The sequence below is a fragment of the Schistocerca piceifrons genome, chromosome 2, assembly GCF_021461385.2.
Source record: "Schistocerca piceifrons isolate TAMUIC-IGC-003096 chromosome 2, iqSchPice1.1, whole genome shotgun sequence".
NCBI classification, from domain to species: Eukaryota; Metazoa; Arthropoda; class Insecta; order Orthoptera; family Acrididae; genus Schistocerca; species Schistocerca piceifrons.
In genome coordinates, this window is record NC_060139.1 from 585596209 (window position 1) to 585617083 (window position 20875).

Consider the following 20875-nt stretch of genomic DNA (forward strand, 5'->3'; position numbering starts at 1 on the left):
TGATAAACGTTACTAATGATTTCATCTGTAAAATGAATATTGGTTGTGGTGACGAATTATACTAATTACTCGTGTTGTTTCAATGGCCATCTCTTCATTTTCTGCTTACATGTGTTTCTATTATTGATTTACAAAGCACTTCTCCAATACCCGTATTGAAATACAGAGTAGGTCATAAGGGAGTTGTAAAAAATGTATTTGATGCAGTAATACTAAACAAATAAAAATATAAGGACATTCTGAAAAGTAATGCCTCAAAGTTTTTTTATGTGAAAACACTTAAAGCTGTTTCAGTAACGCATATGTTACTAACATTCTAAACCTTCATTCTTCAAGTCTGCATATTTATTTCTCAACAGAGCCATTCTGACGATAAATGCCAGTAAACACATTTCTCCCAACAAGAAACCATTTTGTTGATACCATAACTGTAGAATGTTTGACTTCATTGATGGGGCCCCAAACTCACCTCTTCTTGCACCACTTCATCACTATCGAATTGAACTCCTCAGAGGTATTTTTTAAGCTCTGGAAACATATGAAGATTGGTTGGGGCCATTTTGGTACTATATGGAGGTGTTGGATTGTTGCAGATAATGCAGCCCTTCTACATAGTCTGGCATTATCATGATGGAGAGGATGATCCATGTGGGGATGAGCTCTTCAAATTCGAAACTAGATTACAGCATGCTGGTTCTCATACAGTGACATATTTACGTTACAGACCAGGATGTTAAACACTACAATTCAGAGCCCTCTAGTGCCAAAGGGTTGCAAATATGTAGACAAGAAGGATAAAAAAGTGTAACATTAATAATGTTCATTTTATTTAAAACACAATATTTCAGTGCCCTGACTCGACATCTTCAATATGTAATCCGTCAGTCTCAGGGAGCAGCATCAAAATGTGTGTTGGGAAGATGCAGAACACCTAATCTCGACAAGGTGACAATAAATTGCTGAGAGAGTGTAAGAGATTACATCACATAAAGTAAACCAAACATGTCTCAAATCTTTAACTTTTTCAACAACTTGCAATGCATATTGTCAGCTTAACTGCTCAAGATGTAATTGTTTCACAAGTGACTAGCATTGGAAAGAAATCAGGGCAGTATATGATTTTGCATTACAGATTAAGCCAGCAGTCGGAACTGTAATACGTTGACATGAAATATTTTATAACCATTTCTATAGCACAGTTCTTATGGTAATTTGTGAATAATGACTATTTTACTGACAGTGAATCAGTTCCTTGATTATTTCCAGTAGTCATCCCAAAAATGTGAAACATCTGTTGTGTGATGAAAACAAATATTTTCTTTAGTTCAGACACACCTGATATAAGAAAAAAATATTGCATTTAGGCATGTTACAGTAACTAGGGAACTGAGGTGGAATAAGAAATGGTCATGGCAGTTGTTCTGCATATTGTGCAGGGTACCATGAAACCTGGGGATGCAAACTGACATTGCGCAGATGATTGAAATTTATCAATAGTATTCCATTGATAAACCTGAAAAAAAGACAAACAGCTATCGGAAATTATATTGTCCAACAGTTTTCTGAAAAATGCTTTACCAAGTCAAGAAATTTTGTTATCAAGCGGCTAAATCTTCTTGTCCTCCTAAAGACAGATGTGATGTTAAGTCCAGGCCAAGAGTCCAACAAAAGCTGTGAATTATTTGACGGAAGTGGTAAGAAGGCATTTTGGATGTAGTATTGAAAATTACTCTCTTCCATTTTTATAGATTTTGTTATGTCTGTTCCAAAGTTTTTGCAGTTAAAGAGACCTTTTTTAAAATTGTTGGTCCTAATTTGCCTTGAGTTTCCTAAAGACAGGCATGAAGCTGTGGAAATGGTAATGCAGTGATATTTATTACGGGCATTGTTGTATTGTCGTATGTGTCAAGTCCATGGCAAATGGGACAGGAGCTGAAATTGAGGGTAACAAATCAAAAGCCAAAATTCTTAACTCAGTTTTTCAAATATTCCTTTACAAAGGAAAACCCAGGAGAATTGCCTCAATTTAATCCTCATACTACTGAAAATATGAAGGAAATAAATATTAGTGTCATGGGTGTTGAGAAACAACTGAAATCATTAAAATTGAACAAAGCTCCAGGGCTCGACAGAATCCCTGTCAGGTTCTGTACTGAAATTATGGCTGAGTTAGCCCCGCTTCTCAGTATAATCTATTGTAGATCCCTTGAACGAAAAACTGTGCCCAATTCTTGGAAAACAGCATTGGTCCCACTTCTCTACAAGAAGGGCAGTAGAAGTGAAATACAAAAGTACCATCCAGTATCCTTGATATGAATTTGTTGTGGAATCTTAGAACATACACTATGTGATAAAAAGTATCCGGACACCTACAAAAGCATACGTTTCTCATATTAGGTGCATTGTGCTGCCACATGCTGCCAGGTGCTCCACATCAGTGATCAGTGACCTCAATAGTCATTAGACATTGTGAGAGGGCAGAATGGGGCGCTCCGCGGAACTCACGAACTCTGTACATGGTCATGTGATTGGGTGTCACTTGTCATATGTCTGTACGCAAGATTTCCACACTCCTAAACATCCCTAGGTCCACTGTTTCCAATGTGATAGTGAAGTGGAAACGTGAAGGGACACGTACAGCGCAAAAAGCGTACAGGCCGACCTCGTCTGCTTGAGAGTTAGGGGAAATCAATTGGACTGTAAACATAACTTTTTACGTCCTTAATAGGTCAGTAACATCCTTCTGAATCTGCTCATTGTATTCATATCTTGGTATCCCTATGCGATTTTTGCCCTCCACATGCTCTCCAATACTAAATTGTGATCCCTTGATGCCTCAGAATATGTCCTACCAACTGATCCCTTCTTCTAGTCAAGTTGTGCCACAAATTTCTGTTCTCCCCGATTCAGTTCAGTACCTCCTCATTAGTTACATGATCCTCATTAGTTACATAATCTTCAGCATTCGTCTGTAGCTCCACATTTCAAAGGCTTCTGTTCTCTTCTTGTCTAAACTATTTACCGTCCATGTTTCACTTCCATACATAGCTACACTCCATACAAATACTTTTAGAAAAGCTTAAAAGTAAGTTTTGAAATAAAGTATAGTTTATATTAAGTAGCTAGCCTATAGGTAGTATTTTTACTTATAGTATACTACTGCAAAATAATTACAGATTTGCTCTCAATCACTGTATGTAAATCGGGCACTTTGTTCAAATTCTGAGGACACTTGAAACACTTTTTGATGTACTTTTCAGTTTTGTCAGAATGTGACTATTCCTGAAAACAATAATTTAAACTGAAAAAGGTCCAAATAAGTCCTTTTTTCTTACCGTATTTACTCGAATCTAAGCTGCACTTTTTTACTGGTTTTTGTAATCCAAAAAACCACCTGCGGCTTAGAATCAATTGCAAAGTAAGCGGAAGTTCTGAAAAATGATGGTAGGTGCCGCCACAACTAACTTCTGCCGTCGAATATATGTACCGCTATACAGGCATGCTTTGCAGGCACAAAGATAAATACTGGTGCCAAAACCTCTGCAACAGTAAATAAATTAAAAGAAAAGGTAGAAGAATGTAAACATTATGCCATGTATTCTTTCGTGTTTGCTGCTATCTCATATAAATCCTGTCTGCCTAATAAACTATGAAACTAGAGTGAGACAACAGCAAATGCGGAAGAATATACTTATCATGCCGTGTTTATATTCATATTATTCTTATGCTGAATAGTGATAGTCAGAAATGAAGCACAGCAACTGACTAGATTTTTAAATCTAAGATGACTAATTTCTGTGCAGAATGTAATGTACTAAAGAGGTGTCTGCAAAGATTTTCAAACAGAGAAAATTTTTCGCAATACTCTCGTTCAGAACATCATCTATCATACAGTGTCGATTATTTGGTTCTTGTTGATCATTATCAAAGAAAGCAGCAGTGTAAGTAACAACAAATAAGTCTCTTGCCATTGATTCGCTTAGGAGACAATTCCTCTCTCTCTCTCTCTCTCTCTCTCCCCCTCCCCCTCCCCCTCCCCCCTCCCCCTCCCCCCTTTTTTTTTTAATTGTAAGCAGCAGAAGCATGCACAAAAAGCAAGCCTTGCCGCGAGTGGCGACAGGTCATGGACAATCTTATCAGAATGCGACAAACAATGCATGACACAGTACAATAATGCATTTTCAGCTTAGAGTGACGCAACACCTATAACAAAAAGAACAGCACTTATTAGTTCAAAGCAAAATAAGCAATAGATTCAAACCAGGTGAAGCACCTGAAAAAGGAAGGGTACCCGAATAAATACGGACGGAGCACCTGACACATAGCAATGGCTACTTGGTAAAGCTTAACAGTTAAGATTATGACTCGAACCAAACTACTGTAGCTGTATCTTCATCCATTCAACCTAATGGACCAACTTTGTTTCGATTTGGAGGTGCGGTCTAAAATTTTCTCTCCCCTTGAATTTTGAGTCTCAAATTTCAGGTGCGGCTTAGATTCGGGAAATTTTTTTCCCTTGATTTAGAGTCTCATTTTTCAGGTGCGGATTAGATTCGAGTGCGGCTTAGATTCAAGTAAATACGGTAATCATCTTGCAACTGTTCAATTGCCTATTGTCTGTAACACTGTAAATAACTCAAAGACAAGGTTGTGATGCTTCTCACTCAACCCTGTAGACTTGGATGACTGTCAGATGGTCAGACCAGTGTTGCCAATTCCAATTAAATAAATAACCTATAGAATTGCATGAACTACTTGAAATTACCAGCCGTTCACTCAATTTCATCTACTACCTATTTGCAGTAATAGCAATAACATTAATATTTACTTAGAATAACTGGAATTAGAGTCAATAAAGTTTATTCATAATGATTTTAGTTTGGGATGTGTCACACACTAATTCCAATTCCACAGTTCTAATAATCGTGGATTCTCTAGGGATCGACTAATATCAGAATCAAACAATTCTAGCACCTTGGGCATCAATTCTTTGGTATGAAATCTTTTTTTATATTTAGTTTTCTCATTTTATCTTGCAGTCATAAGAAGGCAGATAAAGAAAGGAGGAGAAAAGAAAACTATAATCTGCCTCAAATGTTGCCACATCTGACAATAAAAATTCCTCCCTCCCCTCCCCTCCCACTGAGTATAGTGTAACATTTAAGAATGCATTTATCATCAAGAAACACATCCAGATGTTTAATACAGTCTGTAATAATTTTGTTATTAAGTCATTCTACAATAATATTCAGAGATCTGACAGAGCTCTGACATAAGGACAATGTTTTTCATACCAGCTTATCACTACAGAGCTGTTCAACGCTGTGTGTGGGGGGGGGGGGGGGGGGAAGAGAGAGAGAGAGAGAGAGAGAGAGAGAGAGAGAGAGAGAGAGAGAGAGAGAGAGAGAGAGAGGAACTGGTAAATAAAAATAAGTGTAAACATTTACTAATTCTTATGTCTGGAGTATCACCCCATTTCCTTATTTTAATTGGTAAATCTCTCCCGATGAACCATGGGCCTAGCCTTTGGTGGAGAGGCTTACGTGCCTCAGCGATAGAGATAGCCATACAATAGGTGCAGCCACAACGGAGGGGCATCTGTTGAGAGGCCGGACAAACATGTGATTCCTGAAGAGGGGCAGCAGCGTTTTCAGTAGTTGCGAGGACAACAGTCTGGATGATTGACTGATCGGGCCTTGTAACATTAACCAAAACAGCCTTGCTGTGCTGGTACTACGAATGGCTGAAAGCAAGGGGAAAATACAGCCGTTATTTTTACCGAGGGCATGCAGCTTTACTGTATGTTTAAATGATGATGGCGTCCTCTTGGGTAAAATATTCCGGAGGTGAAATAGTCCCCCATTTGTATCTCCAGGTGGGGACAACTCGGGAGGCTGTTGTTATCGGGATAAAGGAAACTGCCGTTATACGGATCGGAGTGTGGGATGCACGATTCCTTAATTGGGCAGATATGTTAGAAAATTTAAAAGGGGAAGTGGATAGGTTAAAGTCAGATATAGTGGGAATTTGTGAAGTTCAGTGGCAGTAGGAACAAGACTTCTGGTCAGGTGAATAAAGGACTATAAATACAAAATCAAATAGGGGTAACACAGGAGTAGATTTAATAATGAATAAACAAAATATGAGCAGAGATAAGCTACTATGAACAGCATAGTGAACACATTATTGTAGACAAGATAGACACGAAGCCCACACCTACCACAGTAGTACGGGTTTATATGTCAGCTAGTTCCGCAGATGATGAAGAGATTGAAGAAATGTATGATGCGATAAAAGAAATTATTCAGATAGTCAAGGGAGACAAAGATTTAATAGTCATGGGGGACTGGAGTTTGATAGTAGGGAAAGGAAGACAAGGAAAAGTAGTTGATGAATATGGACTGGGATAAGGAATGAAAGAGGAAGCCGCATGGTAGAATTTTGCGCAGAGCATAACTTAATCATAGCTAACATTTGGTTTAAGGATCGTGAAAGAAAGTTGTATATGTGGAATATGCCTGGAGGCACTGGAAAATTTCAGATAGATCATATAATGGTAAGACACACATTTAGGAACCATTGTTTTAAATTGTAAGACATTTTCAGGGTCAGATGTGGACAGTTTATTGTTTATGAACTATAGATTAAAACTGAAGAAACTGCAAAAAGGTCGGAATTTAAGGAGATGGGACCTGGATAAACTGAAACAACCAGATGTAGAGAGTTTGAGAGAGAACATTAGGGACTAATTAACAAATACAGGGGGAAGAAATACAGAAGAAGAAGAGTGGGTAACTTTGAGAGATGAAATAGTCAAGGCAGCAGAGGATCAAGTTGGTAAAAAGACGAGGGTTGTTAGAAATCCTTGGGTAACAGAAGAGATATTGAGTTTAATTGATGGAAGGAGAAAATATAAAAATCCAGTAAATGAAATGGGTGAAAAGGAATACGAACGTCTCAAAAATGATATCGACAGGAAGTGCAAAATGGCTCAGCAAGGATGGCTAGAGGATAAATTTAAGGATGTAGAGGCATATATCACTAGGGGTAAGGTAGATACTTCCTAAAGGAAAATTAAAGAGACATTTGGAGAAAAGAGAACCACCTGTATGAATATAAAGAGCTCAGATGGAAAACCAGTCCTAAGCAAAGAAGGGAAAGCAGAAAGGTGGAAGGAGTATATAGAATGTTTGTACAAGGGTGATGTACTTGAGGGCAATATTATGGAAATGGAAGAGGATGTAGATGAAGATGAAATGGGAGATATGATACTGTGTGAAGACTTTGACAGAACACTGAAAGACTAAGTCAAAAAAAGGCAATGGGAATAGACAAAATTCCATTAGAACTACCATAGCCTTGAGAGAGCCAGCCATCTGGTGAACAAGATGCATGAGACAGAACACCCTCACATTTCAAGAAGAATATAATAATTCCAGTTCCAAAGAAAACAGGTGTCAACAAGTATGAAAATTACCGAAATATCCATTTAATAAGTCATGACTGCAAAATACTAACACGAATTTTTTACAGACAAATGGAAAAAACTGGTAGATGCTGACCTTGGGGAAGATCAGTTTGAAATCCATAGAAATGTTGGAACACACGAGGCAATACTGACCTTACAGCTTATCTTAGTTGATAGACAAAGGAAAGGAAAACCTGCATTTATAGCTTTTGACAATGTTGACTGGAATACTCTCTTTCAAAATTGGAGGTGGCAGGTGTAAAATACAGGGAGTGAAAGGCTATTCATAATTTGCACAGAAACCAGAAGGCAGTTACAAGAGTCTATGAAAGCATTGGGGAGGCAGTGATTGAGAAGGGAATAAGACAGGGTTGTAGCTTATCCCCAATGTTATTCAATCTGTATATTGAGCAAGCAGTAAAAAGGAAACAAAAGAAAAATTTGGAGTAGGAATTAAAATCTGTGAAGAAGAAATAAAAACTTTGAGGTTTGCCAATGACATTGTAATTCTGTTAGACAGCAAAGGACCTGGAAGAGCAGTTGAATGGAATGGACAGTGTCTTGAAAGGAGGATATGAGATGAACATCAACAAAAGCAAAACGAGGGTAATGGAATGTAGTCGAATTAAGGGGAATTGGAACGGGATATTTTTTTCACATTTTCAGACTTTTGTCTCATTATAAAATTTGCAATTTTCCAAGTAAAATGATATATAGATCACTTATAAACTCACATGAGATGTATTTTATTTTTTTAAATATAATCTACACCAGTTGAAAATGTTAAAATTTTTACGTGCATTACTTGACGATCTAATAAAATTGGTAATTTTTTATATAGAAGGCTGTGGATTGCTGTTTTACAAAAGGTCATGCCCAGAAGAGGATGGGCCCCAGGTTGAGGGACAAGAAACTTTCTGATGGTAAGACCATAAGAGGGAGGTTGACAGACAAAATGATTGATGAACTACAGCAATATTATGTGATGGCCATTATAAATAATAATGAGGATTTGTTGAAAATGAAGCAGGCAGTGTGGGCTGCCTTCTTCCACACTGTCAACTGATGAAAAACCAGTATACCACCTTTGCCCTCCTGGACCTGATTCATGGTGCAATTACTGCAATGCCCAGTACTTAACTGAAACAGTTCATACAGCCATAAACATTCCATTCCAGCAGCAGTCATGGATATCGTAAAACCTGTTTACAGAAACGTGGCAAATCCTGAATTACTGAAGAAGTGTCTGCATGGTCAGACTCAAAACCCCAATGAGTCGTTCAATAATCTGATATGGACTCGCTTACCAAAAAATGTTTTTGTTGGGATGAAGACAATAAAGTGAGGGGGGGCGGGGGGGGGGGGGGGGGTCAGTGATGCTTTTAGTGATGGGAAATCCTGGAGCAAACTGCATCAAAGAACTTGAATGGGTGGACAAGGTTCGCTTTGATAAAGTATGGTATGCAGCACATTTGGCTACTAAGGAGTCTGAAAAGAAAAAAACTTCGAAAAAGATCAAGAGGATGATACACAGTATGGTGCAGGGCGCATTTGAGTGGACAAAAAAATTAAGCGTATGTTAAGTGAGTTACAGTCTCTTTAGAATCCGTTCCTGAAAATTTACATTTTCTGTTGCATTTTTCCCTAAATCTCAGAAATCACTTAGAGTAGAGAATCCACATTTTCAGGAAGTAACAGCATACATATCCTGAGTCTACTGAACTAAAGGGAGGACATAATGTTATGTACTAATTAAAATTATTTAGGATAACATACAAAAAAGTATACAGAATTTGAATCGTGTAATTAAAAAGTTGTATTCCCAAAAGCAGTGGCTGAAATGCAATTATTGTAGTTCAGTAGACTCAGAACATACAGTTTAATGTCCTGCAAAAGTTTCCTGTCAATGGTTGCAGTGGTTCCTGAAATACAGGGAGGCCAAGTCACTAAATTTAACATTATCAGAATAGGGCGTTCCAACTCCCCTTAAATCAGTTAATGCTGAGGGAATTAGATTAGGAAATGAGACACTTAAAGTAGTAGATGAGTTTTGCTCTTTGGGGAGCAAAATAACCGATAATGGTCAAAGTAGAGAGGATATAAAACGTAGACTGGCTATGGCAAGGAAAACGTTTCTGAAGAAGAGAAATTTGTTAACATTGAGTATAGATTTAAGTGTCAGGAAGTCTTTTCAGAAAGTATTTGTATGGGGTGTAGCCATGTATGGAAGTGAAACATGGACGATAAATAGTTCAGACAAGAGGAGAATAGAAACTTTCGAAATTTGGTGCTACCAAAGAATGCTGTAGATTAGATGGATAGATCACATAACTAATGAGGAGATACTGAATATAATTGGGGAGAAGAGGAATTTGTGGCACATCCTGATTAAAAGGAGGATTGGTTGATAGGACATGTTCTGGGTCACCAAGGGATCACCAATTTAGTATTGGAGGGAAGCGTGGAGGTTAAAAATCATAGAGGGAGACCAAGAGATGAATACACTAAGCAGATTCAGAAGGATGTAGGTTGCAGTAGGTACTCGGAGATGAGATTTTCAAATGATGTAGTTGCATGGAGAGCTTCATCAAACCAGTTTGTTGACTGAAGACGACGACAACAACAACAACAACAACAACAATTGGTAAATTTTACATTCTAGCAGTAAAAACTTTTGAAAGTAATTTTTTGTAAATGCCCAGATTTTCTGCATTTAAAACTGCTTTTAGAAAATTCCTGGACAAATGCCCATTTATAAACATTCTACCCACTGGGCATTTTCCCAGTCGACATCACTACACCTGTTCCATTTAGGGGGACCGTACTGTTCTGAATCCTGTGGTGCAAGGCCTGGAAGTTGCAGCCTAGCTTGTTACAGGGCCCTCAAGTCTCTGGAACATTATTGGGGTTTTAAATCCTATCATGCCTTCCTTTATAATTTTGTAATCATCTCAGAAGGCAGCCTGTCTCCTGGTAAGATGTTACCAGAGAGAACACACAAATATTTTAGAAATAATTCCTTAGTAGTTACATTTTTCGCACTAACTTCACAGTATCTGGGAGAAAATGTGGTGGATTTTGGATAATGGCACTTCAACACAATCTAAGGCTATGTTGGAGAACGGTGTCTAGAGACATTATTCAGGTGGTGGGACCTTTTTTTTTTTACATCAACACTTATCGGTGAAGTTATCAATCAGGAAAGGTAAAACAATCCGTTATCTTTGTGGAAACCAGGATCTATCCTGTTTTATGAAATGATGTACGTACAAGATAAATTGATTATTCCATTTTATGTCACATTTGCCCTGGAGCTAATCAACTACTCTTTGATTGTTTTAGTGTTTTTCTGTCCCCAAATGCAGTGTGTTAAGTGTGACTGTCATACAGTAATCATACAAAATATTTGTTCCTTTGATAAAGGTTTTGGCAGGTTAGAACTGTTGGCCAGACAAGGACTCGGCATAAAATCAAACAGCAGCTGTTGCTGTTCCACCTACTACTGTAGGCCTAAAGAGTGAAATGTCTGCTGGGCTGTGGGAGTTACAGTGGTGGTGTGGTTTGAAGGAAACACATGGCACTGTCGATTCACATGTTACAAATGAAAAATGAAACATTAAGTACTTTGTTTTATGTCTCATATAGTCCTTTCTCCAATGGAGGAACACAGGAGAATAAGGAACATAGTCACTGCCAGGTTATTGCACCTCAGTTCTAAACTGTGTCATTGTTACAAGTTTTATAGTTTGGTACTGTCTTTTATGATGGTCTTATTATGGTCACAAAACATGGTATTAACCAGCAAAATTTGTTAAACTATTACTGCAAAAAAGAAGAAAAAAATATGCTCTATTGTTCTTTCAGGCATGCACTCCCTTGGACTGCTGGGTGTGCTGCTGCTGCTATCATAACTGTACAAAAGTTTTAAGTATACTGTCTTACCTTTCAGTGAACCAGTGAAGTGTGGTGATATAATAAGATTAACACATTTGGCAACTCTGAAAAATCTGCATTCACATCATTTCGCCTCGCCTCTGTCAGGTGACCAGGAAATCTCAGCATATGGAGATGATAATGGTAAGCTATCAGCACACCTAATCAATCAGTTGTGTGGTTTTTCATTGAATTAGTTGTACATCTTTTATTCAGATAAAAACTAAGAATTTACAATTGAAAGACTGCCTGCAGATAATGATGTTTAGTTACATGAGAAATAATGTTATAACCAAGAAAATTTAAGGAAAATTTTTCTTGCTGCAGCAACCAGAATCTGATTCCAAATACAAGCACATAAATTTAGACAAAATTCCCCATGTCATTGAGTATAACATCATTACCAAATCACTGATAGTGTTCACATACTTTCTTTTACCATTTCAGTTGTAGTGTGGCAACTGACAGACCACAGTTTTTGAGAGATGTTGCGTATAGGCATATTATATTACGTACACTATAACTGTGTGACACATCCTCTAATATTATTTTTCTAGTTGAAAATGATGTAAGAAATGGATATTTGTTGCAGAGTTGTACAGTGCGTAGTAGATTTATTTGGTCAAGATGAGTCCACAGACTCCAGCAGAAGACTATGCAACTAAGTTGACTTTCTTAATGTGTGGAACTACTTTCAGAATTCAAAGATGATATCCCAACAGAGAATCATATGTTCCTCCCAATACACATTCAGATTAAAGTGTAGTTGATGCAGTAAAATGAGATAAAAACTGGAGCTGTGCATTGTATCAGATTTAGGCTGTCGGTACACCCATGACAGGCTGGCCAATGTATAAATCATTGTTTCCCTTTCAATATTGAAAACTACTGGTTCGTAATAAAGTGTTTTCAACTAGAGCAAAGCAAATATGAAAAATGCTGGAAAAATTATGGGCACTATGAAAATTATTCCTTCAAAGTGTACTCCTGTGTCAGCCATGTGACATTTTTATAGCAAAGGGGGGGGGGGGGGGGGGGAGGAGAGGGAAGGAAGAAAAGAAAAAGAAACAGAGTACATCTGAATTACTTATTGCTAAACATGAAGATGCAATCAAAATTCACTCAAGTGTTCATTGAATTCTGATGCACCAGCATTTCATAACATGTAACTAACAAGGGGAAGTCTTCAGCTGTGGGATCAACTTTCTGAAACTGTTTATCTGGTGTTGTAGATAAAGGTCCCAGTCTTTCGTCCTGGTGAGCCATTATTTTCATGTATTTGCCAGGGGTGGGAGTGGGGGAAGGGGACAAACCCCGGTATTTCGTGTTACACTCAGTAGTTTCAAAAAGTACTGTTTTACAGATTTATTGTGTAGTGTAATGAATATGGTAAGGGCCTTCCATACCGAAGGCTGTGGGTTGGAATCTCATTGGGTAATTCCAAATTTTTTATGTTTTAATTTTTATCAGAAAGGCTTTGAGCATCATTTTTGTTCAATTAATTGGTTTAAATGTAATTTTTTATTTCTATTCCTTTGCCACATCATTTTAATCAAGGTATGCACTTTTTTCTGCTCTAATTTTTTTTCTTTCTGTTATTATTTTTCCATTTGGAATATTTGTGAGTTTGAATTTAATTATATTTATTTATTTGTTGTAATACTTAAACATTTGAATATGCTACTTCCTGGTATATTAAAACTGTGTGTCGGACTGCTGACTCGAACTCGGGACCTTTGCTTTTCGTGGGAAAGTGCTCTACAAACAGAGCTACCCAAGCAGGGGTGAATGGCTGCAGTGTGTGATAATGTAGGATCTTAGCGTACATAGCCTTACAGACAGTTTCAGGAAGTCGATCCTACTGCTGGGGACCTTTTCTTGCAAGATTCGCCTAGTACAGATCCAAGGTAGGGTATGAGAAGACAATATTTTGTAATTTAATGAAGTGTGCTTCCCTTTGAATTTAATGAACAAAGAATGTGAATGTGGGAATGTAGTATTTATATTTTGTCCATGGTGTGAGAACAGTTTATGCTTTCACCATTTATATGATGATGATTACCCCCCACCACCTTCCCTCCCGCAAAAAAAGTATATCTTGCAACAGAAAATAAATTTTTGTGATGATGGCACAACCAATGTAAATACTGGTGTATTATTTTGCATTTTGTTGTATAATTGATGGATTGGTATTTTTAAATGATTATGCATTACAATACATAAAGAAATATAATTAAACCAGATGGACAAAATTATATGACAAAGGATTTGAAATTAAAGAAAATTATGTTTGAACCAGTTAGTTGAATAAAAAGACAGATGGAAGTCATTTCGACAAAAATTTAAAAACAAAAATCTAAAAACCATCTGACAGGACTTGAATCCATCACCTTTAGCTTATCAGTCTTGTATGCCATCCATTATGCTACGCTGGCACTCGAGATAAACATCTAGATTATAATGCTCCAGACTATCAAGCGGAAAAAACTTCATTTGTTGAGGGCCCACAGCATGAGTGGCTTCAGGGTGGGTTAACATACAATCCTAATGTACGCCATCATAGAGATAGTTTTGAAAAGTTGATCCAACCACTGGGGACCTCACCTTGTAAAGTGGCAACAAATTACTGACTCATTGTACTCAAGAGTGACAACCTCTTGATTACAATTCAGAACTGAGAATGGACTACCACTCACCTCTGCATGACCAGTGGTGACACAAACAACACAAAAAGAAACATTCATACATAATTTTTCCTACAAACATTTTTCTTCAAACATAAGACATATCAACACGTCCACATTTCGAGTCACAAACTGGCTAACATGAACTGTTTGCTGATATGCGGGATGAACACAGTGCTTTTGATTTTTAACCTGGGCTATTAGTGGTTAACTTGTTGTTGTTGTTGTTGTTGTCGTTGTTGTTTCAGTCAGTGCTGTAATGCTGAGCACTTGCAGTTCTCACGTTTTTCAAGTCACTCAATGTTCTTCATGTCATGTTTGAAAAGCATGAATGTGGTGTGATGTTGCCTTTGTAAAAAAATATTTTTCCACTGTGAAAATGGTATTCTGAATGATATTGGATGTGAATAAATTGATTTACAAGATAGCATTGTGTTCATCATGCATTTCAACAAATAATTGGTGCTTTTCACAGTGGCCCGAAGAAATTACTTTAACAAGAGCTAGGTTTTAATTGTTGATGGCAGTCACCAACAATTACGATCTTAATGATCAGCTGCAACCATTAGTTAACAAGGAGTGCATGTTAGACAGTATGTAAACCCATCCTTTCCTAATTATTTCCATCCTGGCTGTGCAATGATGTTAAAATTTCATGGACATAATTAGTTAGAGATAAAATAAGAATACCAGTATTAGTAAATATAACTATAACATCTAAAAATAACTAAAATCTATCAAATGTAACACACAATAGTTCACCCATGTTGAACAGTTGTAGTTGTGCTTGATTTTTTACCTTGTATGGAAGAATGAAAGATGTGCAAAACAACCAAAATATTTTCTAGTACAAGAAAACATGCCATGTCTAATATGTAGCAGTACAACAATAAAGTTTGTACAAATTTGGTGCAGGAATTCTAAATTATATGTTTACACATTAATTTAGTGGAATAGAATATTCACAAACAACTGAAGCAGCTCAGCAGAATTGACAACAAACACTTTCTCTGCCATACTAGTAAAGTGCGGACACAATAATGTGACAGTCGGTCACGAGTGTTAACAAATGAGGACTGGCCTGGGGGATATATGTGTGTGGGGCGAGGGGGAGGGGTGACAGCAGAACAAGAAGCCCTGCCCCCATCTTGCAGGCCTGGTAGCCTATGTTCAAGTTCTTGCTCCTGTGAAGACAAAACTAGAAAGATGCTCTTGGTAGAGAACTCTTTTCAAAATAAGAAAAGAAAACAATAAGCAGTGCACAACTCAAAGCAGAGTACACAAAGCATTAGGTAACCGCTACAGCGAAATTGTTTGGTTCAAAATGGCTCTGAGCACTATGCAACTTAACTTCTGAGGTCATCAGTTGCCTAGGACTTAGAACTAATGAAACCTAACTAACCTAAGGACATCACACACATCCATGCCCGAGGCAGGATTCAAACCTGCGACCGTAGCGGTCGCTCGGTTCCTGACTGTAGCACCTAGAATCGCACGGCCAATCCGGCCGGCGAAATTGTTTGCTGAGGTTAGCAATGTTGTAAATGTGGTAGTTCAGGCCCAAGCTCAATTGTTATCTTGTGCAACCATAGTTTAAAACACCTTTACCTAAAGCTGCCACATTAAAGTGATTGTATTATAAAGGACATTCAATGTTCTTCATTTGGCAATAAATTATTAATCACAAAATGATAGAAAAATTGTCCCAGTTGACTTTTCTCCAGCTTTGACCTAGTGTAGTTCGAAAGCAGTGAATGGTAAGCCATGAAATTTTAACAGTACATAGGGCACGAAAAGTTGTACATTAATCCATATATCCCCCATACATTACAACCAGTTTTAAATTTAAGTTATCTTAAATGTGGCCAAAACTGGCATAACGCTTGCATGTAATTTTGTTTTCCTTTGAAGCTTTCTTAGTCTTGAACTTTTTTGTCTTGAGCTCAAATTCTGTGCTGTTCTGTTTCATTCTGTAGGGAACATTGTGCAACATTTAATTCAAGAAGGAGATATTCCTAAAATGTTTCTACTTTATGAGGAGTAACCCTATATTAAGTTAGCTTTTGCAGTTAAACTGAAGTAGACTGATAAATCCACAGCACATGTGAAACTTACCACAGAAACAAGAAGAAAGAACAACTATTTAGTGACAAGAGCAAGTATCAGGACTCTTATGTGGTATATGAAGTGTAGATCTGAATTTTCCCTTTCCAAATACAGCTGTGGATGGATGTGAATACATCAGGTTCCAGAAACAGTGATTGGTTGCTGTAAATCTTTTCTCAGTAATATGCAGTGCATTTTACAACATTAACTTTCACTTTGTGCATTCCATCTCCTGCAGAATAAGAGTTACAGGATTTTACTTTGTGATTGACTGACAGATACTGGATGATAAGTAAAAGGGAAAAAATGGTTTTGATAAAGTGTCATCATGTAAGACCTCTACCAGTGTCTCCCTCTTTTCAGGTGTTGGAGATTCAGGTGACCACTGGATGGTGTTGTGCGAGGGTGAATTTTGGGAACGTGATGAAGCTATAATGTTGAAACATGTTGATACGGAAGTGTAAGTAGTGAATTTTGACTACATTAAACTGATATTTGTGATCTGTGAGTTATGGTTTGCAGGTTGGAGTGTCACATTAACCATGTGCTAAAGTGCTACTGTGGCCTAACATACTTCCATGTTGTTGAATGTCCAGCTTTTTATGTAGGATTAAAGTTTTTTTTCCAACACATGGTTTTGGTTCCTCAGTTTCCGTCACCAATTTTCAATACACACATACCAGCAGTATGTGTGCCAGTATTCTGTTCCCAGTTCCTATCATGACTCCATCTTCACTTGATGTACAACAGAATCGTAACATTAGTTTACCATATGTCTGTTGGGAAAGGAAACCCATGATGGTATGTTGGTTCTGCATTCAGTTTTCTATGACAAAGCTACAAGGTGTGTTCAAAAAGTAAGGTGACTTTGTATTTTTATGAAAAAATATTTATTTATTCATCAATATTCATGTTGTCCCCTTCAAAGTAATCCCCATCAGATGCAATACACTTGTTCCAATGCCTCTTCCAGTCCTTGAAGCTCTTCTCATAAGCTCTTTTTCGTACAACCTTGAGTACTTCCAGTGATGCAGCAACAGGGTAGTCCACCTGTTCCTTGGCCACAGTTTGTCGGTGGCCATTGATGCAGACAGACAGCTTGTTGGTTGTCACGCCACCACAGTGGTTGCAGCTTAACTTGTAGACCACATAACTGGTTTCACAGGTGTATTACGCTACTAAACATGATATCCTTCATTTCAATGACTGCTTCACAGCTTGTGCCATATGGATCCTTCCCACGGAGGATGACGGTTCAATCCCGCATCCGACCATCCTGATTTAGGTTTTCCGTGATTTCCCTAAATCGCTCCAGGCAAATGCCAGGATGGTTCCTTTGAAAGGGCATGGCCAAGTTCCTTCCCCGTCCTTCCCTAATCCGATGAGACCAATGACCTCGCTGTCTGGTCTCTTCCCCCAAACAATCCAATCCAATCCAATCCAATCCTTCCCACCAACACCAGCTTTTCTGAGTTGCGCAGTTGGGAACTTCCCTGCAATATGTCCTACGTTCCTGTAACCCTCCTGGCCTCAAGCTTCCTTAGTCGCTGTACACACCCATCCAGCCCTTTCCCTGCTCCTATTCCTGGACTACACAGCCGTCTTTACACCACCCCACCTAGTCTTTTTTATTTATTTATTTATTTATTTATATCTATCTCTTTCTTTCCTTTTCCGTTACTTCTTCCTCTCCCTCCCCACTCTCCCCTGCACGTCGCCCAACCTGCAGCACTTCACTGTCTGCCATCCCCACTGTACTATTCCTCCTCCTCCCTGCCCCAGCCTCCTCCTTTCACCCACCAAGTTGTCACTCCCATCATGCAGTGGTGCTGCTGCTCGCAGTGGGGTTTCAGTTGCCCGAGACTGCAGTCGTGTGTGTGAATTGCATTTGCGTGAGTGTGTGTGTGCTTCTGTTTGTCTATTATTGACAAAGGCCTTTGGCCGAAACCTTTAAATTTTAAAATCTTTTTGTTGTGCCTACCTGTGACACAGCATTTCCGCTATATGGTGAGTAGCAACTTTCCTTCTCATAATATAGAGACTATTGATGTATTTGATGAGGGTTTTTAGAAGTCCAGTATCAATTTTCTGCAAATTATGTATCCCTACTAATGCAACCATGTATCACCTGTGCATTTCAGGCCAACCTATTGTACACAGATGCAACAGTCAACTTGTACTGACATGGAGTAATATTATTTGAATTGCTCAGTTAGTGCACTTCTGTTATTTTGCAAAGTTTCAGTTTGAGTTTGTGCACAGCTCTGTGAGCAGATGCTACTAACAGCAACCTGAAGTGCTAAATGGCGTAATTGTGTTCTCGGATGGTTTTCCTAGACCACTCCTAACTTTCCTACTTTCCGCTAAAACTGATACTCCATCTGCTACAGTCCGAGAAATGGGCTGCTGGCATTAGTTCCCACAGCAATGCAGTATACAGCACTTGCATTGTATATGAAATACACTGATTAATTGTGTATGGTTGTGTAACATGTTTGGCTCATCTGTTTACAGATGGAGAAAGTTAATCATCAGTAAAGGTGTTTCACTTAATCCATTTTGTATAAACTATGGAGAAAGTCAGGGACAGAAACTATTAAAAATTATAGTTCTAACCTTGTACTATTTTGTGTATGGGGAACCAGACAAACTCATTTCATTTTTATTCAGTTGCAAATATAACTTTTAAGATTTTAGGCTCAAGTAAATATTTATAAAATATAAATGTAATAGATTTTTACAATTTTCAGCTATTTATCTGCAACTGGTCGGACATATGGACGCCCAATTAATGGCCAAGCAGAGATTGTTGGGGTTCCGACACCTGCTGTGGGGCATGTACACTGGAAAGCTATGGAAGGATTATTTATTCACCCATCTGATTTCAATCCAAAATCTCAGCATACACACACTCATCATACAGAACTGTGAAAGTTGATGCACTGTTACTGCCAAACAGTTGATCAGCATAATCATGCATTCATTTTGTAGTAACAAATTCTTTTATTTAATTATTTTATTGGATTCTGTTCGTGAGAATACAGTAAATGTACCTGAGGAAAAATCATTTTCTCACATATATTGTAATTATGTGTAAGTTATATTTTTATGCTTGCCTGTCAGTGAGTTTGTTTTGTGTTTTTGAAATCAAAGCCTATATTAATTTTATATCAAAAGATAAAACATATCTCTAGGTTGCTCTTCTGAGCATATAAGTTTGTGATATATTTTAAAGCCTCTTGAATTATATTGTTACAATAGAATACATGAAGACTTCAAATTTTGTACTGGAGCAAGGTATCGTAAACTTTAGTTTCATTCACTTTACAGGAAAGAAAAAGCAAGCACAAAACAAATTGATGTACTAAGGATGAAAACAGTGTCCCCGTCATGTGTTATGGAAACACACATTCTGTCATCTTATCACAAGATGTGTATGTAACATAGAAACATTTTAAGGAAAGGATGCCTGTAAATAAATAGATGAAACTTATTAAATGTATTACATGTGTCAGAGTGAGTTTGAAAGAGAAACTGTTTCATCCTGTGAGGTAATGCAAGTATATATTGCTGTGACTGTTATACTCTGCCATTGTAACACATTGAGAAAATCATGAACATTTGAGACAGGAGATTGATTAAATGTCCAGATGAATACAGTGACAAAATATTCATCAAATAGTCATCTGATTCTGCTATGTTCTGGGATAGATACAGTTGGTGTATGACAATGCTACTGATACTGGTGCCATGAGTGCTTGTATTTCCCAGTTTTATTTTTCTTTGTTATTTATATTTTTCCACAGATTGCTTTATATATCCTGTCATAACAATAATTTTGGTTGATATTGATACAAATTGCAGCTCTCGCTTATTTGTGAAATGCAAGTAAAAACCCTAGCAAAAGCAGGGAAGGAAATTACTGGAAGAAAGACAGTAAGGCAGCATATTAAGAGTATGTGGAGAGGTTGGTTAGGGTGACATATTGAGAAGACGGGTGCAATCAAGATAGAAAGCAGAAAGGACAGTGCTTGTGATATACGATTTCCAAGTGTGAGTTGTGTGATGTAACTGTGACATGGTCATGGGCTCAATATCTTATCTTGTGAGACTGTATTATATGCAATAACTGAACATAAATACAAAATATGTATCACTGTTTCAAAGCCTGCAGTATATGATATGAACCTTTGCATTCCATTCACAAGCATGGAAAAATGAATGGGGCAGTTTTGTGATCAAAGTTTACATGTACATTGCTGTTTTTGAGGCATGTAGTTGTATCTGTTATGATCTCATGTTAATGAAATTATCAGCTGCCATGGAAATGGCAGTACTTTCTAATAACAAGGTATTTAAGTCATTTATGTGTGTGATTTTCATTGTGTGCAGTGAATGTAAAGCAGTTTGTAGCTGCAGTGATAATGTTCCATATCAACATTTTTTGTATTATGTATTCCTTTTCATGTTCCTCAGTGTGAATTAATGTTGTTGTGCCAGTAATTTCAGCAAATTATATGTTGAACAATATGGTAAAAAGTTTGTAGATTAGTGGACACAATTAGTCATCACCAGCTCTTCATGAAGGGCAGTCTAAAATCACTTACATACATGAAAAAGTGAATAGAAAGAAATATTCAGACCAGACAAAACGGCATAACAGTACACTTTGCTAATTATGAAG

General features: G+C 37.6%; 1 protein-coding gene across 1 annotated transcript in view; it reads left to right on the forward strand.

Moving 5' to 3' along the window:
• Positions 1 to 20554, forward strand: part of LOC124777834 (stromal cell-derived factor 2) — a 34367-nt gene extending 13813 nt beyond the window's left edge. The window contains exons 3-5 of the mRNA XM_047253363.1: positions 11418 to 11545; positions 16555 to 16651; positions 18942 to 20554. Of these exons, the coding sequence (XP_047109319.1) occupies positions 11418 to 11545; positions 16555 to 16651; positions 18942 to 19122 (406 nt within the window). The 3' untranslated portion in view covers positions 19123 to 20554. The remainder of the gene's footprint in view (positions 1 to 11417; positions 11546 to 16554; positions 16652 to 18941) is intronic.
• Positions 20555 to 20875: the final 321 nt, after the last annotated feature.